At 45.3% G+C, this 23,962-nt stretch overlaps 4 protein-coding genes across 6 annotated transcripts; 1 reads left to right on the top strand and 3 right to left on the bottom strand.

Annotated features, from left to right (window-relative positions):
- Positions 1–1,046: 1,046 nt before the first annotated feature.
- Positions 1,047–3,322, bottom strand: LOC128739446 (sesquipedalian-1). 2 transcript variants are annotated; one of them, XM_053835266.1, is made up of 4 exons: positions 3,237–3,322; positions 2,861–3,140; positions 2,494–2,799; positions 1,047–2,067 (listed from the first exon to the last, which is right to left on the bottom strand). In XM_053835266.1, exons 2-4 carry the CDS (start codon positions 3,060–3,062, stop codon positions 1,700–1,702), a joined length of 876 nt encoding a protein of 291 aa, XP_053691241.1. In that variant the 5' UTR covers positions 3,063–3,140; positions 3,237–3,322; the 3' UTR covers positions 1,047–1,699. The 2 variants fall into 2 exon arrangements, with proteins under 2 accessions (XP_053691241.1, XP_053691815.1); XM_053835840.1 differs by having other exon boundaries at positions 3,280–3,297.
- A 205-nt stretch (positions 3,323–3,527) lies between these two features.
- Positions 3,528–6,809, top strand: LOC128741607 (uncharacterized). Of its 2 annotated transcripts, none has more exons than XM_053837560.1 (7): positions 3,528–4,358; positions 4,420–4,503; positions 4,559–4,903; positions 4,967–5,338; positions 5,399–5,752; positions 5,818–6,477; positions 6,542–6,809. In XM_053837560.1, the coding sequence occupies exons 1-7, from the start codon at positions 3,691–3,693 to the stop codon at positions 6,792–6,794; spliced, it is 2,736 nt and encodes a 911-aa protein (XP_053693535.1). In that variant the 5' UTR covers positions 3,528–3,690; the 3' UTR covers positions 6,795–6,809. The 2 variants fall into 2 exon arrangements, with proteins under 2 accessions (XP_053693535.1, XP_053693526.1); XM_053837551.1 differs by having other exon boundaries at positions 4,417–4,503.
- Positions 6,810–8,682: 1,873 nt separating this feature from the next.
- LOC128746327 (uncharacterized) lies at positions 8,683–14,468 on the bottom strand. Its single transcript, XM_053843379.1, has 4 exons — positions 13,206–14,468; positions 12,879–12,966; positions 10,555–12,670; positions 8,683–10,405 (listed from the first exon to the last, which is right to left on the bottom strand). Exons 1-4 carry the CDS (start codon positions 14,466–14,468, stop codon positions 8,683–8,685), a joined length of 5,190 nt encoding a protein of 1,729 aa, XP_053699354.1.
- A 3,507-nt stretch (positions 14,469–17,975) lies between these two features.
- LOC128746326 (uncharacterized) lies at positions 17,976–21,171 on the bottom strand. The gene is made up of 7 exons (XM_053843378.1): positions 20,426–21,171; positions 20,279–20,362; positions 19,879–20,223; positions 19,452–19,817; positions 19,044–19,394; positions 18,299–18,976; positions 17,976–18,228 (listed from the first exon to the last, which is right to left on the bottom strand). The coding sequence occupies exons 1-7, from the start codon at positions 21,133–21,135 to the stop codon at positions 17,976–17,978; spliced, it is 2,787 nt and encodes a 928-aa protein (XP_053699353.1). The 5' UTR covers positions 21,136–21,171.
- Between the last annotated feature and the right edge of the window lie 2,791 nt (positions 21,172–23,962).

The following is a 23,962-nucleotide window of genomic DNA, read 5'->3' as shown; positions in this document are numbered from 1 at the left end:
CGGTGGCAGCAAGCAGGATTCCGATTCACAACGCTTCGCAATATATTGGAGCAGATCAACGAATTCCAGGACACCCTTCTGCTGGTGTTCGTTGACTTCTAAAAGGCGTTCGACCGTCTCAACCACGGAAACATCCGGGACGCAGTTAGGCGTTGAGGAGTTCCATATAAGCTGGTCCATCTCATCGAGGCTCAGTACGAGGCGTTCTCGTGCAAGGTTTTGCACGACGTCTTGTCCGACCCTATATGGATTACTGCTGGTGTGAGACAGTGTAGCATTTTATCACCGCTTCTGTTTCTCATCCATTTCGATGAGATATTAGTTGGAATAAATGACAGTAAACCAAATCGGGGATTACCTTGGAATCCTATAACGATGCAGCAGCTCAGCGGTTGGAAAACGTGTGAGGTTCTCTTCACTAACCGAATTTTATTTTCCTTCGATTGGCAACAATGTGAAATTAATAAGTACACTGTAATAATTTTTGCAAAAGAAATAAAAAGAGGGTTGTACAGCGGTCAGCTCTAGAATACTGTTAGCGTTTGGAATCTACAACTAACTACAACAATAGCGCTGGGAGAATTGAATCAGTTCAACGTAGAGTCCATTATATTCGCTTTGCGAAAGCTGTCATAGAAAAACCCGCGTTTCGTCTTCCCAGCTATGAAAGCCACTGTCAACTGATCGACCTAGAACCTCTCCGTGTTGGTAAAGCTTCCTCAAGATTGCATTCTGTTTATTGTAGATTGCATTCAGGATGGAATCTACGGCAATAGTGCCGTTTGAGCCAAAATATTCTGATTCCTGATTCCAGGATGGAATAGACCCAACAGATTAGCATAAATGTTCGACCACGAGCACTACAGAACAATGCAATGTTGCCATTGCCAACTCGTCGCAATATTTACAGCATGAACGACGCTATCGGCGGTCGGTGGTGAACAAATCAACTAGCCGCTTTATTCCGAGAAAAACCCTATCAAAGCGGGTTTCATTCCACATTCCATGACGCAAGTGGAACATGGGAAGCCAGCATAAAGCCGGCGTAGTCTAACTAAACTAAAAGACAGTCAACTAAAACAGTTTGTAACCAAACCGTACAAATATCATAACTGCTGCTCAATTAGAACGTTTCACAAAACAAACACCATCGAACCTCAAATAAGTCATCCGCAAGTCTTGAAAACGGTTGTAACGACAGAATAAAGCAAGCTTATCGAAGGCCTTTCTCTCTCCCTCTACTTCTGAATGATATGTTGCACTGCAAGATGGAAGTTATTTTCGTGCATTTGAGCATTATGATACGAATGAGCGAAATTGCATTGACATAGTCATGGTAGTTTTTTTGTGTCGAGATAATGTACAGTTTTATCACAAAACAGAACAAGCAAATTTGGCATTTGGATTCTACTTTCTACAGCGGCTGATTCCAAACCTTATACCTAATCTCCTAATCATTTGACTGATTAATATCTCCTACGTTAATAAATATAATACCTAATAAAAGTCATTAAATTCTTTGAACGATCAACTAAAACAATTGGCTTGCAGCGTATCAAGTTATTCAAACAAACTAGCAATTAACAGTTACTGTAGTACTACGAACGCTGCATTTCGCGGACCGTTCGGCGTTAGTTCTGCCCATTATTCCGAATCGGCGTGGTCACATGAATAAGATTGTACACAGATTCTAAACCATTCAGAACATAATCAGCGACGGTTCGCTCTTTTCCATTGCTATTTTCCGTTCGCGTAAATCTGCCTGAACGGGTGCGCCCAGTGTTGTGTGCATCCGCGCGAAGGTCAACTCGAGCGGCTCGCCGGCAATGGCCAGCAGATCAACGTTCAGTACGTTGTTGCTTGGTTTTGCTTCCGACCCCTGAGGGCTTGGTTCGGGCTGATGAACGGCTCCTCGGTCCGTGCTGGTCAGCTGCGGTTGAACCAACGCAGAAGAGGAAAACGAATTATTTTGCACCGGAGGTGCTGGCGCTCGTCTAATCACCTGGGGCGAGACGAGCGGGAATGCCGGAGCACCTGGTGCCACGTTACCTCTCGTCGAATCGGCCGCTAGAAATGAGGTGTTTGGATTGGATTGTCGATTTTAGGAAAGTGCGTCGTTTCTTGAAAGGTGGTCCGCATCTGTTTTAGCTGTCCACCCTTCTGCATCGACTGAACAAAAATGTTACGCCCTAAACTAACTGGGTCTAAAGTAATTTTCTGAGGCTAAAAACCAAAAATATCCTAACAATCTTATGTTTACCACCGCATCCGTTACACAAACACCCGCACATTACGCAAGAATCCCATACTCCGTATGAATAAAACAGTTTATATGAGTAATTTAGAAGCATGCGATCTTACATAGTCACTCTAGAAACTAAAACACAAGCGAAAAAGCGGAACCACTACCGTTTCAAAACAGGGCTAACTTCTGCAATATTTAGAGAGGTACTCTGCGATCAGACAGACAGACAGACAAAGAAGAAAACTCACCACTGTTGGAGGCATACTCGAGCGGGACCGCCGTGGATTTGTTGAAGGGATTTTGCCGCCTGGGTGGTGCCTTCGGCGCCGGGAGGGGCGTCGCCTCCGGTGTTTTCTCCTTGCAACCTTCGATTTCGTCCAGCTGGCGCTGCAGCTCGGCCACCATCAGCTTCATGTAGTCGTACCCGGCGCAGGTCAGTGCCTTCATCCATTGTTCCATATTCACCTGCGACTCGGTGCTCAGGTAGTACGTCCGGTTGTTCGGACCGTGAAAGATAACTTGAAAGCAGTACTGTTCGCCTTCTTCCGCCAGTTCTGAAATCGAACGGACATTTTAATGTGGTTCAAAGAAAGTCACAGATTTTGGGTGACTCACCTACGGTGCATCCCTCCAGGATAATCATCCCAAGGGGCTCCCGGTCGCCCTTCCGTTCGAAATAAAACAACAAATTGCCCTTCAGTACAAACCAGCGCCGCTGCCAGCTCTTGTTGATTTCGCCTCGCTTATTAAGCCAGCCCTCTAAATCCACCGGTGGTGAAGTGGCAAACAGGCACAGATTCTTTTCGTTGATCTTCATTGCTTACTCAGCTCAGCACTAGACTAGTTCAGAAGCTCCACCCAAGATTTTTTTGTTGTTTTTAGTGTTATTACCAGACTACAGGCGCAGACGGATAGATGAAATATGAAAACCGTGAAAACAAAATAATGCTGTTATTCAACAATATCGGCACATCTCAGTTCATTCAACTACTTTTTAATCAATCGTCATATTTTGTAATTTAAGTTTCGTCCACCTTGGCTTTGGTTTAAATTTTAGTCCTTAAATTTCACAATTTTTGGATAACCGATGCACACAACACAACTACACAAGAGCAAAACAGCTGCCGAGCGAGGCGAGCGTCCCGAGGACAGATTGGTTAGGGTACACCTGAAAAATGGAACAAATGCCATCAACGCCTGTCAACGCTGTCAAGTCAAGTGTCAACTCAAATAAAGAAGAAAAACAAGAAAATCGATTTGCTTCGGTGCTGGTCGTGCTGGTGGATAGCTGATGGATCGAAATCTCAAAAACAAATGAATTTTGCTGTGTAAATAAAATAAATATACGTTTCCCTTGTAATTTTAACAATTCAAACAACTCGTCGGGTTAGTTTTCGGTGGCGCAGGGATTCGACAATGCCATTACTTGATCCAGTTGAGCAACAATGTCGTTTGTAGCAAAAATCGCTAAAAATCAAAAACAGCAACAACCATGTCGTTTGTGTCTACACTACACCGTGGAGGATGTGGACAGTCCGGAACCGATGATAGATATTTTCGCCACGGACGATCCGATCGGAGGCACGCTAAACGATAAGATTCGCGATTGTCTGGGTATATTCATTGCTCCGTCCGACGACGACGACAGGACGGTGCGGTTCGTCTGTTCTAGCTGTGCGCGAACCGTGGAACTGATCGACGAATTCCGCATTCTTTGCCACCAGACGGCTGAGATGTACGACTCGATACGGATACGGTCTTCGAAAGCGAGCGAACAGCGGAAACAGTACTGCGCTGCGGTTAGCACGCTTCGTGCTTGTATCTGGGAAGTACAGTGTGCGGTCGATGAAGCTTTGTGCAAAACGAAATCTGAGGACAACAGCGTTGACCCCGGTGATGTTAAGCTTGAAAGCGATCTGGAAAGTCCGCCGCCCTCCATCAAGTCCGATACAGAAAGCAATTGTGAGCAGCCGGTGGAATTCAATGATCTGTCGGGCGCTGGCGCCGATCCGGGTATTGATTTTGTGGCGGTTAAAATTGAAGCACTGGATCCAGTAGAACTGGAAACTCCCACTATTGAGCCCATTGCAGCAACCGAAGAAAGCAGTGATTGGTAATTTCTGACTTAAAATTTTGCTGAATCCTAACTCTAAGCCACACCATTTCATTAGTAGTGAACGTTTGACCGGCACCTTGAAAATGGCCATTGTGAAGGAAGTAAAACAACGTCCGGAACTATGGGACATAACATTGGCTAGGTTCGCTTGAAGGTAATTACCAAAATTAAAAGTTAATTTTTACTTTCTTCTACAGCTCAGCTGAAACAATCAGCAAAATGTGGGCTGAGTTGGCACGTAAATATGGGCTGGAGGTTGGAACACTTCGGCGCCATTGGCGCCGTATTCGAGAGGGCTACCGGGACCTACAAAGGCGTGAGTCAATCGGAGATAATTTGTTCCTGGAAGACGCGACTACTGCGGAATTGTTTCAACTGTGTAAACACATGTTTGATAGTGCTTTGAAACAACCACTGCCAAGCGAGCAGCTTAAAATAGCAGAAAACGTTAATTCCGTTGCGTCAAATGAGAACCAGCAGAGGGTGGATTACCTGCGAGTTATGTACAAGCATCCAGTTATTTGGAACGTTAAGCATATCGAGTACGTGTGATCTTGTGCGTTACCTTTCCGGCAAGGACCTAAAATTCGATTCTTTATTCACAGCTATCCACGCCGAGACTCACGTGAGCATGCTTGGGATCAAATTAGCAAAGAATTGAACGTGCCTTGCGAGGATGCTAAACGCACTTGGAGAAATTTACGCGACATGTACAGGGTTCGTGCTAGGCGTTTGGCAAGAGGTAAACTGCCCAAGGATGAGTCCTTCGCAAATGGTCCGTTTTTCAAACTGCTAGACGAAATGGTGAAGTGTTATCCGGCTCGAGGTATTTCTAAAAATTCCACTGCCGTTGTCAGTTCTGATAAACAGGATGCTGCTTCTGGTGTTTCCTATAAAGTTTTTGAGAACGACAGAAAGTTGAAGTTTGCTCAGATCTGTTACGGTTATGAAATAGTGTGGAACAATCGGCATCCAGAGTATGCTTTTGTAAACTACTAATTCACAGTGGATAGTTAAAAATTACCTTTAACTTTCAGCTACAATATAAACGCGAAAAAAGACCCTGCCTGGGATGAAATTGCACAACAAATGGAGATAACCCGTGCCGAAGCGAGATATCAGTGGAGCCGGTTGCGGGGCGTCTATCGTGGTCGTCGTTTGCGCTTGCTGGATGGTTCGATTGCCCTCGACGATCCCATTTTAAATGATCCTCTTTACAAACTGTTGGAAGATATGTTAGGCGAGAATATGCAGATTGGTCAGAAAAGTGGAACCATTATGTCGGCTCAACAACATGCCCAACATGGACCGTTTGAAAGCATTGAACGTCAGATCGAACTGCTTGAAGAGATATCGCAGCGTGAGATCATTTGGAATGGAGACCACCCTGAGTAAGTATACGGCTATTAAGGAGAAGGTCTCCATCTTACGCTAGGTATTTGTTATCATATTGTAGTAATCGTAAAGTGGGAATGCGCACTGGCGCATGGAACGAAGTAGCAGCAAAGTTTGACGTAAATCCGTTGGTCGTGAAATCCGAATGGAAACGTCTTAAGGACGTCCACTCTTGCCGGGAAGATCAGACATCACCGCAGAATGCACATGATGCAAACGACCAACGATTGCTGGCACTCATAAAACGCTTAGTACCGGTATCGGAGACGGCACCAGTAAAACCACCAGAAAAGCCACTCATCGAAGGCAAACGGAGAAGGTCGAAACTGGTAACGGAACCGAAACGGAGATTTCGCGGCAAAAAGACTTACGACAGTGTAGGGTGTGTTAAGATGGATCGCAATGGAACGATGAGACATCACAAAATTTGCGAATTGTGCGGCAAACTGGTCGAGCGATCCCTGTTCGAGTATCACATGAATCAGCACAACGGCATTCGACCGTACGCGTGTTCCTTCGAAGGCTGCGATAAGCAGTACAGCAACAAGATCACCCGCGATCGGCATGAAGTGATGGTGCACGTTGAAGATGGCTTCAAGTTCGAGTGCGATCAGTGCGGGGCTAAGTTTAAACAGAGAGCCAGATTCGAATTTCACTACGCTATCAAACACAAAAGTGATGAAGTTCCGTGTGATATTTGTGGGAAAATATTGAAACATCGGTAGGAAGCAACAGCCAAGTGGGTTTGACTAACGCTTTTGATACTAAAATTTCCTATTTTGTAGGCACCTACTGCGGAAGCACAAAGAGTTACACACAAGTAGTTTTACGTGCAAAGTTTGCGGCAAGGTGTTGCAGAAGAAATGGTCCCTACACGTGCATATGCGGGTTCACACCCAGGAAAAACCGTTCCCATGCGAACTGTGCGAACTGCGCTTTATGCTTAAGGTGCAAATGAAAACACATTTGCTGAAGGTACATGGCGTTCTGCTCGAAGATATAGAGGCGGCTAAGGCCAACATCAAAAATGCGGTTTAATCGAAGAAAGTATTATAAGGAAAAAGTCTAGTATCTTTCAGTCTGTGATTTTACGACCGATTTGTGAAGAAACAATTTGCTACCAGGTACCAGGAAGTTATCACCAGAAACCCTTGTATTATAGTTTAGACTACAGGCTATGTGCCTTTCGCTCCGTACTTCGGTATTCTTGTAAAGACTCTATATAAGAGCCATGCTGCATAATTCGTCTTTCGAAACGGTACTTGGAGGAACATTCTGCTATGAAGAGGTGGTTGTGGTCGTAAACTAATATGGTTGAGAAGCCATGGACAATCAACCCTCGTCATCTGGATATCAGCTACAAGATTGCTCGGCACAGATTTCTCTTCATTGCTAGGATATCCAGCCCGATTAGCATCAGACGTGTTTCGTATCTTGGTAACTGGAGTGGGTTGTTCCATGGCAGGCGACGGAGGGCGAATCAAATGAATTTACATTGTATTTTCTCTAACCGATCAACGCCGTAGAGATAATAGCAATTGCAGACCGCAGAGCAATATTCCAGCATCCGGACAAGCGCGCAGTACAAATTCTTCGAGCTATGTATATCAGTGAGGCTCTAGACTGGATTATTTCAAGGATTGGGGAAGAGAAAAAGCTACCGGAGGAATGGATGGAAGGAGTGGTTTGTCCCATCTACAAAAAGGGTGATCGGTTAGACTGCTGCAACTATCGCGGTATTACGCTGGTAAACGCCGCCTACAAGGTACTCTCCCAGATCCTGTTACACCGGTTGTCACCGATAGCAAGGTTTCGTAGGGAATTATCAGGCGGGTTTCATGGGGGCTCGCGCAGCTACGGACCAAATTTTTACTATCTGACAGAGCTTGCAGGAATGTCGGGAGTACTACGTGCCCACGCATCACATCTTTATTGATTTCAAAGCAGCATACGAAACAGTTGATCGAGACAAGCTATGGCAGATAATGCACGAGCTCGGTTTTCTGGACAAACTGACGCGTCTAATCAGAGCTACATTGGATCGAGTGATGTGTTTCGTACGCATCTCTGTAACACTCTCGAGTCCCTTCGAGACGCGGCGAGGGTTGAGACAAGGTGACGGTTTATCCTGCATGCTGTTCAACATCGCTCTTGAGGGGGTGATCCGACGAGTGAGCATCGAAACGAGAGGCACGATTTTTACCAAGGGTAGCCAACTTCTAGGCTTTGCAAATGACTTCGATATTATAGCCAGAAACTTTGCGACGGCGGAGGCAATCTACCTGAAAGCGGAATCCAGGAGAATTGGGCTAAAAATAAATGCGTCGAAGACCAAATACGTGAAAGGAAGAGGCTCAAAGGAAACAAACGCGCGTCTCCCACGGACGGTAACCGTTGACGGCGACGAACTAGAAGTGGTAGAGGAGTTCTTGTATTTGGGATTGTTGAACCACCAAAATTGAAAGGCACCGCACTGGTTAATTGAACAGCTTTATTGTGTGTGAGACAGCTTCAAATCTATTTAATTAGACATATTTCAATTAACATTTAACATAATTAGCTATATTAATATATTAATTAAAATCAGTGGACCTTTTACACTTTTCCAATTTCGCGGTCAACAGTATAGGTTAAGTTCTTCTCCTACATAATTAAGTATAATTTAGTGTCTAGGTTCAATATTTATGTTTAAGTATCTAGTTTCATAAGTTTTAATAATTATTTACCGTAGTTAGCCGTACTATTTATAGTTTTAAGTTATATTGTAGCACGAAAAGTATTTAACTTTAACACTTTTAGTATAAGACGATTAAACCCGCATGTGCTTTCACCGATTTACATTTGTTCTTTGTTCATACTGACAGACCGTATCTAGCGTAGAGCCCCTAATGTGTAGACTGGATTCATGTCACTCGTTGCGTTACGGTTACAACCGTGTTGCCGGTTCACTCGATGTCCCTGTAGCAACATCCTCCCCCGGGTGTGGTCCTCGGGCTCCGATGACCTCACTGTTACCGTTAACATCGAGTACTGCGAGTTTAGATACCGGTCGATGAAAGACTCCTCCAGCGGTCTGGACTATAGCCTGTCGCACATGGCCATCCGACGCTTTTATCGCCTCGATCACCGTCCCTCGCATCCATCCATTTCGTTTACCTTCGTCCACTATCAATACCAGGTCTCCGTCTTTTAGTGGTCGAAACTCACCAAACCATTTAGATTGTTTTCGGATTACTGGGAGGAACTCCTTCAGCCAGCGTTGCCAGAACCGGTTGAGTTGGCGATGGATATGATGCCAAGATTCCAGAGATGCTGCTTGCTGAGGCTCAGTGTCCACGGTTGGTTGCTTGACTCCATTGGAGCTCCCCATCAAAAAATGGTTAGGAGTAAGTGATGCAGATTCCGCAGAATCAAGTGGTAGGTACGTAAGTGGTCTAGTATTTACAATGCCCTCTGCCTCTACGATCAAAGTTTGCAAATCCTCGTCATTGAGCTTTTCCTCGGCATATGCATCCCCAATCGCAGTCTTTACTGAGCGGACCAGCCGCTCCCAGGCACCGCCCATGTTTGGAGCACTAGGTGGAATGAAGGTCCACTTTGTATTAGCGTTAGTGAATGTTGCTGATATCCCCTCGTTGATCTGTTTCCGGAGCAGCCGTTCGGCCCCGTGGAAGTTTGTAGCATTGTCGCTGAAAAACTCTCTGGGAGCTCCACGACGGCAGACGAAACGCCGAATGCAGGAGATACACGACGATGTGGACAAGCTGTATGCGACTTCAAGGTGTACGGCGCGTACTGTTAGACAGGTGAATAGCGCTATCCACCTTTTTACGTTCGAGCGGCCCTGTTTAACTAGCAGCGGCCCGAAGTAGTCCACTCCGACGTAACTGAATGCACGATCATGTACAGCTAATCGTGCGAATGGCAACGGTGCCATCGGGGGAACTGTCGGAAGTGCTTTCCGAACTTTACAAAGTTGACAATTTCGTTCAACAGCTTTCACTACGGATCGAAGTCTTGGTACAACGAACAGTTGACGAATTTCGTTCACTACAGTTTCGAAGTTCGCATGACGATAAAGGCGATGATAACGCGCAGCAAGTAGCTCGGTATATCGATGCTTTCTGGGCAAGATGACTGGAAAACGGACGCTGTGGGGTAGATGTTTCGCTGCTGCAAGTCGACTATTCTGCCGCACCAATCCCTGTTCATCCATCATCGGCATCAGTTGATAAATGGTGCTTGTTCTCTCGACTGATTCCTGCTGGTCTTCCGGTAATGTTTTATTATTCCTTAGTGTCGCCACCTCATCCACGAAGGCTTCCATCTGTACTTGCATGAGGACCACGATGTCGGCGGCATACAGCTCTTGTTGTGTCAGTTGCCCAGAGCTTTTTTCTCCTTTCTTTCTCGTGTTAGAAATAAATCGCAGCACAAATGCCATACTACGTTGCAGCCTTTCCCATTTAGAGAACCGGTAGTAATCGATCACTGGAATCCAATTGGCATGGAAGAGAACTAACGGCCGGCCTTCTTCAACTGTGTCTACGACAATATCCGCAGGACTCGGCCACTCACGTTCCGGAAGACTCAAGAACTTTGGACCAACTTTGGGTTTAACTCCGATGGCACCCACCTCCATTCGTCGACTACCGTGTTTTCGAGGATTTCACCGACTCGGTTCGCCACGAACGGTCGATAGTTTCTCGGATCCGCACGAATCCACGAAAGCACAACCGAACTGTCTGTCCATATAACTCGCCTCCTGACGGTAATAGAGTGATTTGCTTGTACGAACTTCATCATTCGTACTCCCAGTACGCATCCTTGTAATTCCAACTTAGGAATGGTCATTGGCTTCAGCGGCGCCACCTTGGCCTTCGCGGCAATCAGCACACATTGGGGCGAGCTACTTTCGTCGATTGTTCGCAGGTACAGTGCACAGGAATAGGCAAGCAAGCTAGCATCTACGAAGACGCGGAGTTCAGTATCCTCATACGTACGCGTTGATGCTTCCGAGAAATAGCAGCGAGGAATACGGACATTTGCGATATATGATAGCATTTTGGTCCATCTTCTCCAATCTGCATACTGACTGTTGCTGACTTCTGCATTCCATTCGAGTCCAGCACGCCACAGGTCTTGTATTAAGATCTTCCCGTGAATTAGAAACGTTGCTAATAAGCCCAACGGGTCAAACAGGGTCATGACGCAGTGTAGCACTTGCCTCTTCGTTGGAACTTTGTCGTTTTCCAGGAGATAATGAACTTCATCGCTCATTCGAGTACTGAACGATAGTTCGTCCGTCAATGGATCCCATAACATCCCAACCACGCGCTCAGCATCATTGCTGGTTGTCGTTAAGCTTTTACTGACAGCAGCTTGTGTCTCACCAAGGTGCTGCAGTACGCTTTCACTATTTGAAATCCAGTTCCTCAATTGAAACCCACCGTTACGGAAAATCTGACGAACTTCTTCAGAAATACGACAAGCTTCTTCCTCCGACCCAAAGCTGTCTAGATAATCGTCTACATACGTACTCTGGAGTATACCATCTGCTGCTCTGGGAAACCGGTCGCTATGCTCTCGCGCATTCTGGTTCTTCACAAATTGAGCCGATGCTGGCGAACACGTTGACCCAAACGTAGCAACATCGACCAGGAAGATTTCCGGATCATGCACTGTATCCGTACGCCAAAGAATTCGCTGCGCATGCTTGTCGGTAGCACGCATACGTATCTGCAAAAACATTTCCTTCACATCGGAGCACACTGCGACCTTGAACTGCCGAAAGCGGAATAGCACTCCCAACAGCGGCACCAGCTGATCCGGCCCCTTCATTAACACACTGTTCAGCGAAACTCCACTCACCTTGGCTGCAGCATCCCAAACAATGCGTATTTTCCCTGGCTTCTTCGGATTAGTAACGACACCTATGGGGAGATACCAAATTCGTCGAGGATCAGCTTCCTTTAGTTCGTCGGTTGTAGCTTTATGGATATAAACCTTCTTCACGAAGTCTTGCATCTGTTGGAGAACGTTCGCTTTCAAACTCGGATCACGTAACATTTTTCTCTCCAGGCATTCCAGCCTGCGAAGCGCCATTGTATAGCTATCCGGCAACTCCACGTCGGGATCCTTCCATAACAAGCCGGTTTCAAATTTTTGACCGACACGAACCGTCGTCTGCGCCAACAAATCCAGTGCGCATTGCTCTTCCTTTGATCGCAGAGTGACATTCCCCGATCCTATTTCTTCGATTTCGTAAAACTGCTTGACAGCATCATGTAGTTCTTTATTTGTAGTACACTCGCAAATGTGGAAACTATGCTCATCGTTTACTCCGGGTTGTTGCTTTCCATACGCGCACCACCCGAGTCTTGTTTTCACTGCTATTGGTCCGTTTCCAGTACCTTCTCTCGACTTCAATGGAACGGCCAGATGTAAATTATCAAGTCCTATCAGCAACTTCGGCACGGCGTTTCGGTAGCTCTGTATCGGTAGCTGCTTCAAGTGGTCGAATTGCTTGGCAGCTTCCTCCATTTGGAAGCTCTGGCTGGGCAGGTTTAGATTCGACACGGTGCGAACGTTCGACATCTTAAACCGCTTCTGCGAACCCGCTCCACTGACAGTTAAGGAGACAATCTTCGACTTTTCCTCGATTCTCGACGTATTACCCGTCCACCGTAAACAAAGTGGCTGGGTGGCTCCATTGACTCCGAGTTGTTCTGCAATTCCGTTCTCTATCAGAGTCAGCGATGACCCTTCATCCAGGAAGGCATAGGTATTTACTTCACCAGTCTGCCCATGCAACGTAACGGGCACGATCCTAAACAGGACGCTCGATCCGATATACTGATGAGTGTGACTTTCTGCCTGTTGAGCTGGGGTAGCTGCTTCCACAGCTCGCCTCACTGAATGTAATAATGGATGATGGCGATACTGACAGCCATCAATGTTGCAACGGTTGTTGCTTCTACACGATCGCCTACCGTGACTGAAGAGACAGATCTGACATAGTGACAATGCTCGAACCTTCCGCCACCGGTCGTCAACATTTAAATCCTTGAATCCCGGACATTCTCGTAACCGATGACCTATCTTCCGGCAGAAAATAATTACTAAATGTTTTCAAGTCCGCTACGCCGAACTTTCGTTTATACCCGGCCCACATCAGCTTCTGATCGGCCGGCAACTTTTCGACGAGCTCCTGAAGAAGCATTGGATTCGAAAGGTGTGCATGTTCATTGGCTGCTTCAATATGGTTGCAAAGAGCTTGCACTGCCATACCATATTCTATTAATTGTTCCAGCCTTTCAGACTTCACAGCCGGAAGCTTGCGCACCTTTTCCAGCAACGCGTAATCAGCAGTTCCGGGCGCCCATACCGCATACGGAGTGCTTCAATTACTTGCGGTACCGCAGCAGGCAACACCAATCGGCTACGTACTGTTTCGAGTGCAGGTCCTTTGAGGCACCGTTGTAGCCGGAGCATGTTCTCCCCATTCGTGTACCCGCATGATGTCGTCGTATACTCGTAGTTCGAGATAAAAATAGGCCAGTCGGCAGGGTCACCTGAAAACTGGGGAAGGTCACATGCCAACGACTGACGTGCCGCGAGCTGCTGCGGGGACGGGCCGTTCTGGTCTGCATTCCATCGTCGTCGTTGCTGTGGCTGGTACCACTCTTCACACGGTGCAGACTGTACATTGGGATTTGCACAGCGTGCTGAAGGATCACGCTGCTGATCATAGTAGGTTGAGGGAATGCATTGCTGGCGATGAGTATCGAGAGGAATTTGCTCAAAATCGCGAGAGACGGACTGTTGTCTGATATTATGAATGGGAATCGTATCGTAGGATATCATAGAGGGCTTATGAGGGACATTACCACCGTACATTTTATTGGACAAACCACTTTCATGCACATTACTCTTACCTGCGCCACTAGTATCATTTGCATACCTTTTTTTGTATGCACCCAGATTTGAGTTCTGCTGGCTACCTGTACACTGAACATCATCAGGTGGGTTCGGAAGGGTGTACCGACGCTGAACCGCCAACGGACTGATACTCCAATCGGACTGGTCCCTTCCGCGCTCGCGCTGGTCTATGCACTGCTGCAACTGACGTGTTGGATATTCTATGCGTTGACTAGCAGAAACCGATTGCAACTGGCAGCTTTGAAGTTGCTTTCTCTGGTTGCGTACCGTTTCCACTGGATCGGCGTTATTTACTTCCGCGGGCTGAGCGGCTGCTGGCGGGCTCGAGGGACCACCCACCGCGCCGTCTTCTTGCTCCGGATTACCGTTAACCCAATCGGCTACTAGCCTTCCACTTTCACGGTTGCTTACTCGGCTCCTAGTCGAGTCCAACAACGCCAATTGCTCGTTCAGGAACTTAACTTGCAGCTCATGTTCCATCCGTTGTCGTTCGAGATCCTGGCGTTTTTTCAGTTGAGCGAGACTGCGCTGCATACTCGCATCAGAACTGCTCGAAGAACTGCATCTCGGTTCGGGTGGATTCTGCGGTGCTGTTTCCATACAGTTCGAGCACATCCACGCTCGGTCTCTGACGGAGTCAGACACATTAACGCACGAGAAGTGCCACCAAGAATTACACGCGTCGCACTGAACATAGTTGTTATCGGTATCCGGATTATTGCAGGCAGCGCAATTGTCCTGTTTATCCGAATTTCTGGCGGCGGTCGACATCTGCACGATGATTTATTTGAAGAAATGTTGAACCACCAAAATTTAAAGGCACCGCACTGGTTAATTGAACAGCTTTATTGTGTGTGAGACAGCTTCAAATCTATTTAATAAGACATATTTTAATTAACATTTAACATAATTAGCTATATTAATACGTACAAATCAGTGGACCTTTTACACTTTTCCAATTTCGCGGTCAACAGTATAGGTTAAGTTCTTCTCCTACATAATTAAGTATAATTTAGTGTCTTGGTTCAATATTTATGTTTAAGTATCTAGTTTCATAAGTTTTAATAATTATTTACCGTAGTTAGCCGTACTATTCATAGTTTTAAGTTATATTGTAGCACGAAAAGTATTTAACTTTAACAGGGATCGCTGGTGACCGCGGACAACAACACTAGTAAGGAGATCCAGCGGCGCATCCAAGCGGGAAATCGGGCCTACTTTTCCCTTCGTAAAACGCTACGACCAGGAAGCATACGCCGCCGCACGAAGCTAACAATGTACAAAACCCTTATTAGACCGGTAGTTATTTATGGACTTGAAAGCCGTGACGCTGCTCACCTTGCCGTGTTCGAGCGGAAAGTGCTGCGGACGAGATTTGGCGGAGCACAAACTGAAAGCGGAGAGTGGGGGAGGCGCATGAATCACGAGCTACAGGCACTGCTTGGGGAGACTCCCATCGTACATCTAGCGAAAGTTAACAGGCTACGGTGGGCCAGACACGTCGTAAGGATGCCGGACGACAGTGCGATAAAAATAGTCCTTCTCAATAACCCCACCGGCACCAGGAACAGGGGGGCACGATGGCTCGACCAGGTCGAAAGCGATTTGCGACTGCTGAGACGACTAAGATTTACGACGAGTGGCCCAAGACCGAGTTGAATGGAGACGAGTGCTTGAAACAGCACGAGCCATCCCGGCTCTATGCTGAAGAAGTAGAATATCAGTGAAGAATATCGCGATTCTCATAATTAGGCTAAAACTGCGGCATGTTTTAGCAACAATGATAGTTCATATGCTGCTTGTAGCGGGAGGTGAGCTGTGTGTCAAAGAGGACTCCCAAGTCCTTGATGCAGGAGTCTCTTTTAATCAGGTTGATCGCCGAGATGATAGCCAAAAGAGATTTGCCGTTTTTTTTCCTGGAGAACGACACAACTTAACGCTTACTAATGTTGAGAACCATTCTATTTTCGCTACACCATCTTGAAAAGCTCGGCAGTTACTGTTGCAGAAACACGGCATCTTCTACTATTTTGACTTCGAGGTAGATCTTAAGATCATCAGCACAGGAAAGCCTGAGTCCGCATTGCTAAAAGTTTACATCGTTGAAGTATAGCACGAAGATAAGCGGACCCAAATGACTGCCTTGTGAACTACCGGACTTAGCAATAATGAGACACAGTTATTGAAGAACAAAAACCACGTTATAAGAATATACGGTGGTGTTTATTTTTGTTCCGATAATTCCGGTAATTTGTCCTGGTCTGGTTCCTCTAGTTCCTGTCCGCCCACAGGTTATGGGCCCAGACTAGTCTAGGAAAGTGAAATTTCGCGTAAAAGTCACGGAACGGTTCGTTTTTTTCGGATTATTTGCATCGTAGTTCTTTGGTTCAACGGTTTCCTGCAAGTGGCGAAATGGCGGATCTACAGCGTTTTGCAATGCAGAAGTTAAATAACCACAACTATCAGTCGTGGAAATTTAAGATGGAGATGCTGCTGATTCGGGAAAAGATCTGGCACGTCATCTCGGATGAGGCACCGAATCCAGTGACAACTGCGTGGAATAAGGCGGATTTAAAAGCCCGTGCGACAATCGGGCTATGTATTGAGGATGATCAGACCAGCTTGGTGAGAAGCTGTGCATCAGCAAAGGCAGTCTGGGACAGTCTAAAGACATATCACGACAAAGGATCCGAAGTGTATCCGCTGAAAAAGTTGACGCGCCTGGAATTGAAGGAAGGTGACGATATGGAACAACACCTGCAAACTTTTTCCGATTTGCTGCAACGAATCGCGGATATTGGTGATGCTATCCCAGAAAAGCTACAAGTTGCCATGTTGCTTTGCTCTTTGCCGGAATCGTACGATTATTTAACAACGGCAGCGGTCGCGGGAAGAGTTAACACTGCAGCTGGTGAAATCGAAATTGTTGGCGGAATCGGAAAAGTGTAGGGAGCGCAGCGAAACGGCTGGTGCGAGTAGTGGACGAGCGCTATGAGTGGAACATCGTCGAAAGCGTGGAACTGGCGGTGGCAACAAATCAGCCAGTAGTGTTAGTAAGCAAAACACGGAAACGCGTACCTGTTTTCTGTGTAAGCAAGCCAGTCACCTAAAGAAAGATTGTCCACACCTCGCAGCTGATTTGGGAGCATGCGAAAATGCGAATACGAGGAACACGTGCTTGCAGGGACAGAGGTGCCATACTCCAGGAACACAGTGTTACTACAAAACGGTGATAAACAGAGATCATGCCATGCTATACTTGTGATGTGCAATCTGCTTACTGACCAAACGCCGGCAGCGGCCAAGAGAAAAAGGCACTTCCAGGGACTGCTCAGAGGCAGAGCACTTCCAGAGCCACACAGTAGGTTAACTATAGGCAATTAATGACTTGAAAAAGGGTCAGGCTGCTGGGAAGGACCGGTGAAGTGGTTGGATGGCCTCATTTACCCTAATTTCAAAAAAGGACGTCGACTCAAGTGTAAAAATTATCGAAATTACTCAATTCTGGCTATAAGATGCCCTTTGCAGATTCATCATCACTTTGTTAATTTCAAGGCGGGGTACGATTCAGTCAAACGAAATGAGCGTTTCGGCAGATAATGCTAAACAATGGTTTTCCTACGAAACTAGTCAAGCTAATTAGTATGACGCTCGAAGGGTCAACGTCATGCCTCAGAATAGCGGCTGAAACCTCAGTCGCTTTCGTGACGATGGATGGACTGAAGCAAGGGAATACACTCTCTCCCCTTCTATTGCACATTGGCTTGGAATTGGCAGCACGAACAGCAAATGTGGATGGGATCTGGACTATCATTACGAAATCTCGCATACGTCTTACTTTTGTGGATGACGTCGATATCGTCGTTATCAACCGTAACCGCAGTCTTCCAACCTCTATTAGTAAAGAATACCTTTACTAATGCGTGTCGGTAAGACCATTAGCGATTCCCGAAAGCAAACGCGTTTTACTATGTTTTACGAAAGCTTCAAGCTACAAATTTATTGATTTAATACATAGTTTGCACGGATTTTTTTGTTTACGTTCTAATTCGATATTTGTATAATTTATGTGTAGCCACAATTTTAATTAGAATAAATTTTAGTTGAGGTTTTACTTAGTAAAGTTATCGATCTAATTCTAATGAGTGGTTCATATACTGTTCATAAAATCTGTCCTTTTCACTGCATTGCTATTTGGTGCAATTTCTGATCCATCTGCTGGATTGCAAGGGTAGCCGTTTTTGTGACGATGACTTACGACGGTTGCACTTTCTTCGTTTAAACCGTGTTATTAAGGTTAGCTTTAACTGCCTCTATTTCTTCGAGCTGAACTCCGTGCACCTTCAGCAAATGTGATTTCATTTGCACCTTAAGCATAAAGCGCAGCTCGCACAGCTCGCATGGAAACGGTTTCTCCTGGGTGTGAACCCGCATATGCACATTAAGCGAGTATCTCTTCCGCAACACCTTGCCGCACACGTTGCATGGAAAATTACCAGTGTGCAGCTCTTTGTGCTGCCGCAGTAGGTGCCTGCAAAATAGGGAATTTTTAGTACCAAAGACAAAATAAACTCAATCAAGATTCCCCTTTCGATTCCTACCGGTGTTTAAATATTTTCCCGCAAATATTGCACGGCACTTCCTCACTTTTGTGTTTCTTTGCATAGTGAAGCTTAAATGGAGCTCTCTGTTTAAACTTTGCATCGCACTGATCGCACTCGAACTTGAAGCCACCCTCTCCGTGCGTCATCACCTCGTGCCGATCGCGGGTGATCTTGTTGCTGTACTGCTTGTCACAGCCCTCGAAGGAACACGCGTACGGCCGCAGGCCGTTGTGCTGATTCATGTGATATTCGAACATGGATCGCTCGACCAGCTTGCCGCACAATTCGCAGACTTTGTGATGCCTCACGATGCCATTACGATCCATCTTAACACACCCCACACTGTCGAAAGTCTTTTTGCCGCGATATCTTCTCTTTGGTTTAGTTACAACTCTCGACCTTTTGACCACTCGACAGCTTGAGCGCCGGACGTCGTCGCCAAGTCGCTTTTCTGGTTTTACCGGTGCTGTCTCCGATGCTGGTACCAATCTTTGAATTAGCTCCAGCAATCGTTGCTCATTTGCATCATTCGCATTCTGCAGTGAGGTCTGATCTTTGCGGCCAGAGTGGACGTCTCTAAGCCGTTTCCATTCGGATTTCACGATTAGTGGATTCACATCAAACTTTGCTGCTATTTCGTTCCAGGCAACAGTACGCGTTTCCACTTTAAGGTTGCTACAAAATAATAATTACAACCCAGCGCAAAGATGGAGACCTCTTCTTCAATAGCTGTCATACTTACTCGGGATGGTTTTCATTCCAAATGATCTCGCGCTGCGTAATCTCCTCAAGCAATTGAATCTGACGTTCAATTCTTTGAAACGGTCCTCTGGCATATTGTTGAGCCGACATAATGGTTGCACTTCTCTGGCCAAGTTGCATATTCTCGCCCAGCATATCTTCCAATAGTTTATAGAAAGGATCATTCAACTTTGGGTCATCGAGAGCAATCGAACCTTCCAGGAAGCCTAAACGACGACCTCGATAGATTGCCCGCAAGCGACTCCATTGGTATCGTACTTCGTCACGGGTTATCTCCATTTGTTGGGCTATTTCATCCCAGATAGGCTCCTTTTTCGCGTTTACATTGTAGCTGAAAGTTAAGAATAATTTTAATTATCTGTGAACCAGTCGTGTAGAAAAATCGTACTCCGGATGCCGATTGTTCCACAGTATTTCATAACCGTAACAGATCTGAGCAAACTTCAACCTTCTATCGTACTTAAACACTTTATAAGAAGCAACACTCTTTTTATTAGAGCTACTAGCAACGGCACTAGACTCTTTCGAACCGCTTCGAACCGGATAACACTTCATCATTTCGTCTAACAATTTCAAAAGGGGGTCGTAGGCAAGGGACTCACTCTTATACAGTTTACCTCTTGCCAAACGCCTAGCACGAAGCCGGTACATTTCCCGCGTATTTCTCCAACGACGTTTAGCATCCTCGCAAGACACATTCAATTCTTTGCCAATTTGTTCCCAACCTTCCTCTCGTGATCCTCGAAATGGATAGCTGTGAATAAACATTTCTTGTAGTTCCTTGCAGAACCGAGCACACATAAGCTCACACATACTCGATATGCTTTACGTTCCAAACCACCGGATGCCTGTAGATAACTCGCGCATAAGCCATCCTCTGTTGGTCCTCAGCTGACGCTTGGGCATCTGCATTTTCCTCTATTTTAAGCTGCTCGCCTGGCAATGGTTGTTTCGAAGCAGTATCAAACATCTGTTTGCACAGTAGAAACAACTCGGCGGTAGTGGCATCTTCAAGAAACAAACTATCCCCGAGCGACTCACGTCTTTGTAGTTCGCGATAGCCATCCCGAATACGGCGCCAATGGCGTCGAAATATTGCTACATCTAATCCAAATTTATGTGCCAATCTAGCCCACAGTTCGTTAACTGTTTCAACAGAGCTGTAACAGCCAGTAAACATTAAAGTTTCGATTTATAAATCACCTTCAATCGTACCTAGCAAATGTAATATCCCATAGCTCCGGATGCAGTTTCACTTCCTTCGCAATGGCCATCTTTAACGCTATCGTTAAACGTTCGCTGTAACCGCAAGCTTTTGTTTAGCGTTAAGAATAACTTTTAAAATTGTAAGTCAAATATTACCACTCATTACTTTCGGTAATAATTTCGTTTAGCTCGGCTGTTCCAATGGAATCAGATGCAGCAGAAGTTTCCAGCTCTTCCGGATCCGTTACTTCAACTTTGACGACTACAAAATCCGTCGACGGGGTACCACCACTCAACAGATCATTGATTTCCTCCACCTCCAACTGCTCAGTGGTTTCCGTATTTTCGCGCTCGATGGACGACGGACATGCCGAATCATTTTCAACTTTAACACTACTTGCGTCAACGGCGTTGTCCTCGGGTGTCGTTATGCGTAGCGCTTCATTGACCGCACATTGTACTTCCCGTATACAAGCACGAAGCGTGCCAACCGCAGCACAGTACGGTTTCCGTTTTCCGCTAACTTTCGATGATCGTATCCGTATCGAGTCGTATACCTCAGCCGTCTGGTGGCACAGAATGCGGAACTCATCGATCAGTTCCACAGTTTGCGCACAACTAGAACAGACGAACCGCACCGTCGTTCCGGAGCAATCGTCGGACGGAGCAATGAATATACCCAAGCAATCGCGAATCTTATCGATCAGTTTGGTGGAATTGTTCGGGGCAAAAATATCGACCATTGGTTCCGCATCCTCGACGTAGTGAAGACACAAGCGACATGGCCTTTGCTCTTGTTGTGGTTGGCGAATGGCAAGTTTTGCTCGAAGACGAGCCTTCATATCCGCCACCGCTACAAGTGACATTGTTGCGCGGCCTAAAACTAAGCCAGCTAATCCTTAAATTATTTACTGAAACCACAAGAGAAAATTTAATGCAAATTTGCTAATTCCGATCTTCTGACTGACGAAGAAAACGAAAATACACAAACAGAAACAATAACAAACAACTCGAAGTCTACACAGAAAACGGATGAAAATCAATCTAGGGTATTTTTCACTCACATCAGCAGTAAATTTTACTGGAAATTTTATTTTAAACTAGCTGACCCGACAAACTTCGTATTGCCACAAATTAACCTGTGTTGTACATAAAATCATGAATCTCGGATGATCTTTGTCACAATCTCGAGTTTTGCAAGTTTCTGAGGAGTTCAACCTTATATTATTCATTTTGGCAGTTATGTAACTATGAAAGCAGCCCAGGTAACCAATAAGCGTCACCAATGCTATTCAAATGCAAGCCAATAAGCATTTAAGTCGCCTTAAATGCTACTTAAATGCTATTTTGGCAAAATATACAGCTCACTCAAAATAAATTTCACGTCGAAATCATACACTGAGAAAACTTTTCGTATAGTTTCTATGTGTCCCACACATAGATTTTTGCAATGTGCCTAGTCAATGAACTTTATATGCAACACAGTTATAATTTATGGGTACGCGAAACTTTTGCACATTCTATTCATATGCGTATATTTTTTATGTGTATAATTGCACATACTATTCATATCATTCATATTAGTTATGTGCAGAATATTTTGAGTGTAGGAAAAGCAGCGGGGTGCTATCCTTATCTTAACGAACGGTGTTTGACAGTCGACTTAACGAAGGGCGCTATTTGCAAGAAATGCAGGAAATAGCGCCCGTCTGACAGGTAAATTTGCTGCCAACCTTGTCGAGATGTGCTGAGGATGTTGGCAACAAAAACATGGCACCAATCGCAAGCCCCTGAGGAAAAGTTATGTGAATATTTTCCATCCAGCTTTTCCTGTAATATTTAGGTGATTTTCAGGTAGTTCGCACGCATACTAATTAACTTGAACGTTAACTTGAAAATCAGATAGATGTTATTATTTTTTCCAATAACAATCAGCTGAAAGTCACGTAACTCCCTGTAGAGAAATTTACGTGATTTTTCACGTGGAAAGGACGTGTGGATTATTTTGAGTGCTACTTTACTGATAACCTTCTTATAGTGCTGACAATGCTAATTTACAGCTAATTACCGACACGAAGAATTTGAATACAATTTGGATGCCAATTTACAACGCCTATGCAGTCAAAAAGCTAATATACAGTTTTGGGCACAATTTCGCTAACTCGCTAAATCGCTTGTTAGCGGCGCTAAATTGTGGTTAGCGAGTTAGCGTTTTCGCTAAATTTGGAATACGTTAGCGAAACCGTTAGCTTCGCTAAAAATAAATTGCATTGGTCAGAAATACTGTCAAAAATCAACAAGTTTGTTTGCGGTTGAATCACCAAAATAATAGTATTACTGTCTGGTGAATGACAGAGGGAGTATCATGTATACCGAGAGGTCTACTCATCTTTTCTAGGCAAGTCGAATTCATACGAGTTCTAATTGAATCGAAATTTGATTTCCGGCAATAATAACATAAGAAACAGACACTGATATATGGAACTGAAACACGAATATTTCTGGATAATAGATACTAAATTTCTAAGATTCTTTCTTTAAGGACAAACAAATTATGGTTATAACCATTATAACGGTTATAACAAAAATAAACAGAATACAGACCGCGATTAAAAGAACTTCTTTGGGAAATGGCGTATGTAGTCAAACTAAAATCGTAACAAATTTTTAGTTACCCTTCGACGATTCGCTTTTTATTTTTAAAGCTTTTTCAAGGAAGATGAAAAGAACTAGAAACGGTTTCCTTAAATGCTACTTTTATTAAGCCTTCTATGTACAATAAATGCTTCGACGCCCTGTCGGTCGGCCTGACGGCAGTTAGCTGGAACCTTAGTCATGGTCGATAAAACATTGAAAATGTTCTATTGTTTGCAGCTGGAGGACACCGGAAGGGTTGACGGTATTCAGTACAATGATTAACCGGTACATCTCCTCCATTGATCTTTTGGCACATTGGGTCGAGGCCGGGGCGGCCAAAGAACAACGTCCTCCAGGCGGTAACTTCCAGCATGCACTTCATACTGCATATATCCCCGTTTACCATAAGCCCCGAAAGGAAGAACAGCAGCTTAAACATTCGCTTCTCGCTGATCGTCAGTTACAGAAGGACATGCTTTGAGAACTTTCTGTGGGAAATATATTTGACGCCATCGCTTACCTTCTTGGGAAGGCATAATATTTGAAGTTTTTGGAGCGTCTTAGTAGAATACGATACCTGAAATTCTACTATCTATATTTATTCGCGACAGATATGTATTTCGCCTACGGCTTGCAGGCTTCATCAGTGTCTGTTTTCGAACTAAATGCACTCAGTGCTTTGACAGTCATTGCCGTCTAACATCAAGTAGGTCTCGTTATCCTTCGCCGTAAAGATGTTTTTCACCAGCACCTTCAGCCGTCAACCAGCCTTAACTGATGCATTCACTTAAAAATGTCCATTTTGGCGAGGTACTTTTTCACTGATTAGTTCCAACCTCCCCAAGGCGCGGAAGCCTGAAGGCACCTTGCTCTTGGTGTCCCTTTTCAGCTTCTACTGCACCTAACCATTCTCTAGAAGGGAGAGAATGTTGTATGTGCCGGATCGGCTATATCCGGCGGACACGAAGTGCCTCACGATGTCCAACTTCTTCACTCCGGGCTGCATCTGGCAATACGAACAAAGCATCGAATGTAGTTGCTTGTCTGTTTTCGTCG

The sequence above is a fragment of the Sabethes cyaneus genome, chromosome 1 (assembly GCF_943734655.1).
Source record: "Sabethes cyaneus chromosome 1, idSabCyanKW18_F2, whole genome shotgun sequence".
Taxonomy (NCBI): domain Eukaryota; kingdom Metazoa; phylum Arthropoda; class Insecta; order Diptera; family Culicidae; genus Sabethes; species Sabethes cyaneus.
Note: the sequence above shows the minus strand (reverse complement) of the source record. Positions and strands in the feature narration are given on the sequence as shown.

Bases quoted from the DNA above. Each gene is read 5' to 3' on its own strand.
- LOC128746326 (XM_053843378.1), bottom strand. From the start codon at position 21,135: ATGTCACTTGTAGCGGTGGCGGATATGAAGGCTCGTCTTCGAGCAAAA. The intron at 20,224-20,278 runs GTACGATTGAAG...TGGCTGTTACAG, and splicing joins TGGGATATTACATTTGCTAG to CTCTGTTGAAACAGTTAACG. The intron at 19,395-19,451 runs GTACGATTTTTC...CTTAACTTTCAG, and splicing joins TGGAACAATCGGCATCCGGA to CTACAATGTAAACGCGAAAA.
- LOC128741607 (XM_053837551.1), top strand. From the start codon at position 3,691: ATGTCGTTTGTAGCAAAAATCGCTAAAAATCAAAAACAGCAACAACCA. The intron at 4,904-4,966 runs GTACGTGTGATC...CTTTATTCACAG, and splicing joins TGGAACGTTAAGCATATCGA to CTATCCACGCCGAGACTCAC. The intron at 5,339-5,398 runs GTATGCTTTTGT...TTTAACTTTCAG, and splicing joins TGGAACAATCGGCATCCAGA to CTACAATATAAACGCGAAAA.
- LOC128746327 (XM_053843379.1), bottom strand. From the start codon at position 14,468: ATGTCGACCGCCGCCAGAAATTCGGATAAACAGGACAATTGCGCTGCC. The intron at 12,671-12,878 runs GTAATTATTTTC...TATTACATTCAG, and splicing joins AGCGGACTTGAAAACATTTA to TGAGGCGAGCTGTGGAAGCA. The intron at 10,406-10,554 runs GTTCGTACAAGC...AAAACACGGTAG, and splicing joins CTGGGAGTACGAATGATGAA to TCGACGAATGGAGGTGGGTG.
- LOC128739446 (XM_053835266.1), bottom strand. From the start codon at position 3,062: ATGAAGATCAACGAAAAGAATCTGTGCCTGTTTGCCACTTCACCACCG. The intron at 2,800-2,860 runs GTGAGTCACCCA...GTTCGATTTCAG, and splicing joins CCTGGAGGGATGCACCGTAG to AACTGGCGGAAGAAGGCGAA. The intron at 2,068-2,493 runs GTGAGTTTTCTT...CCTCATTTCTAG, and splicing joins CGAGTATGCCTCCAACAGTG to CGGCCGATTCGACGAGAGGT.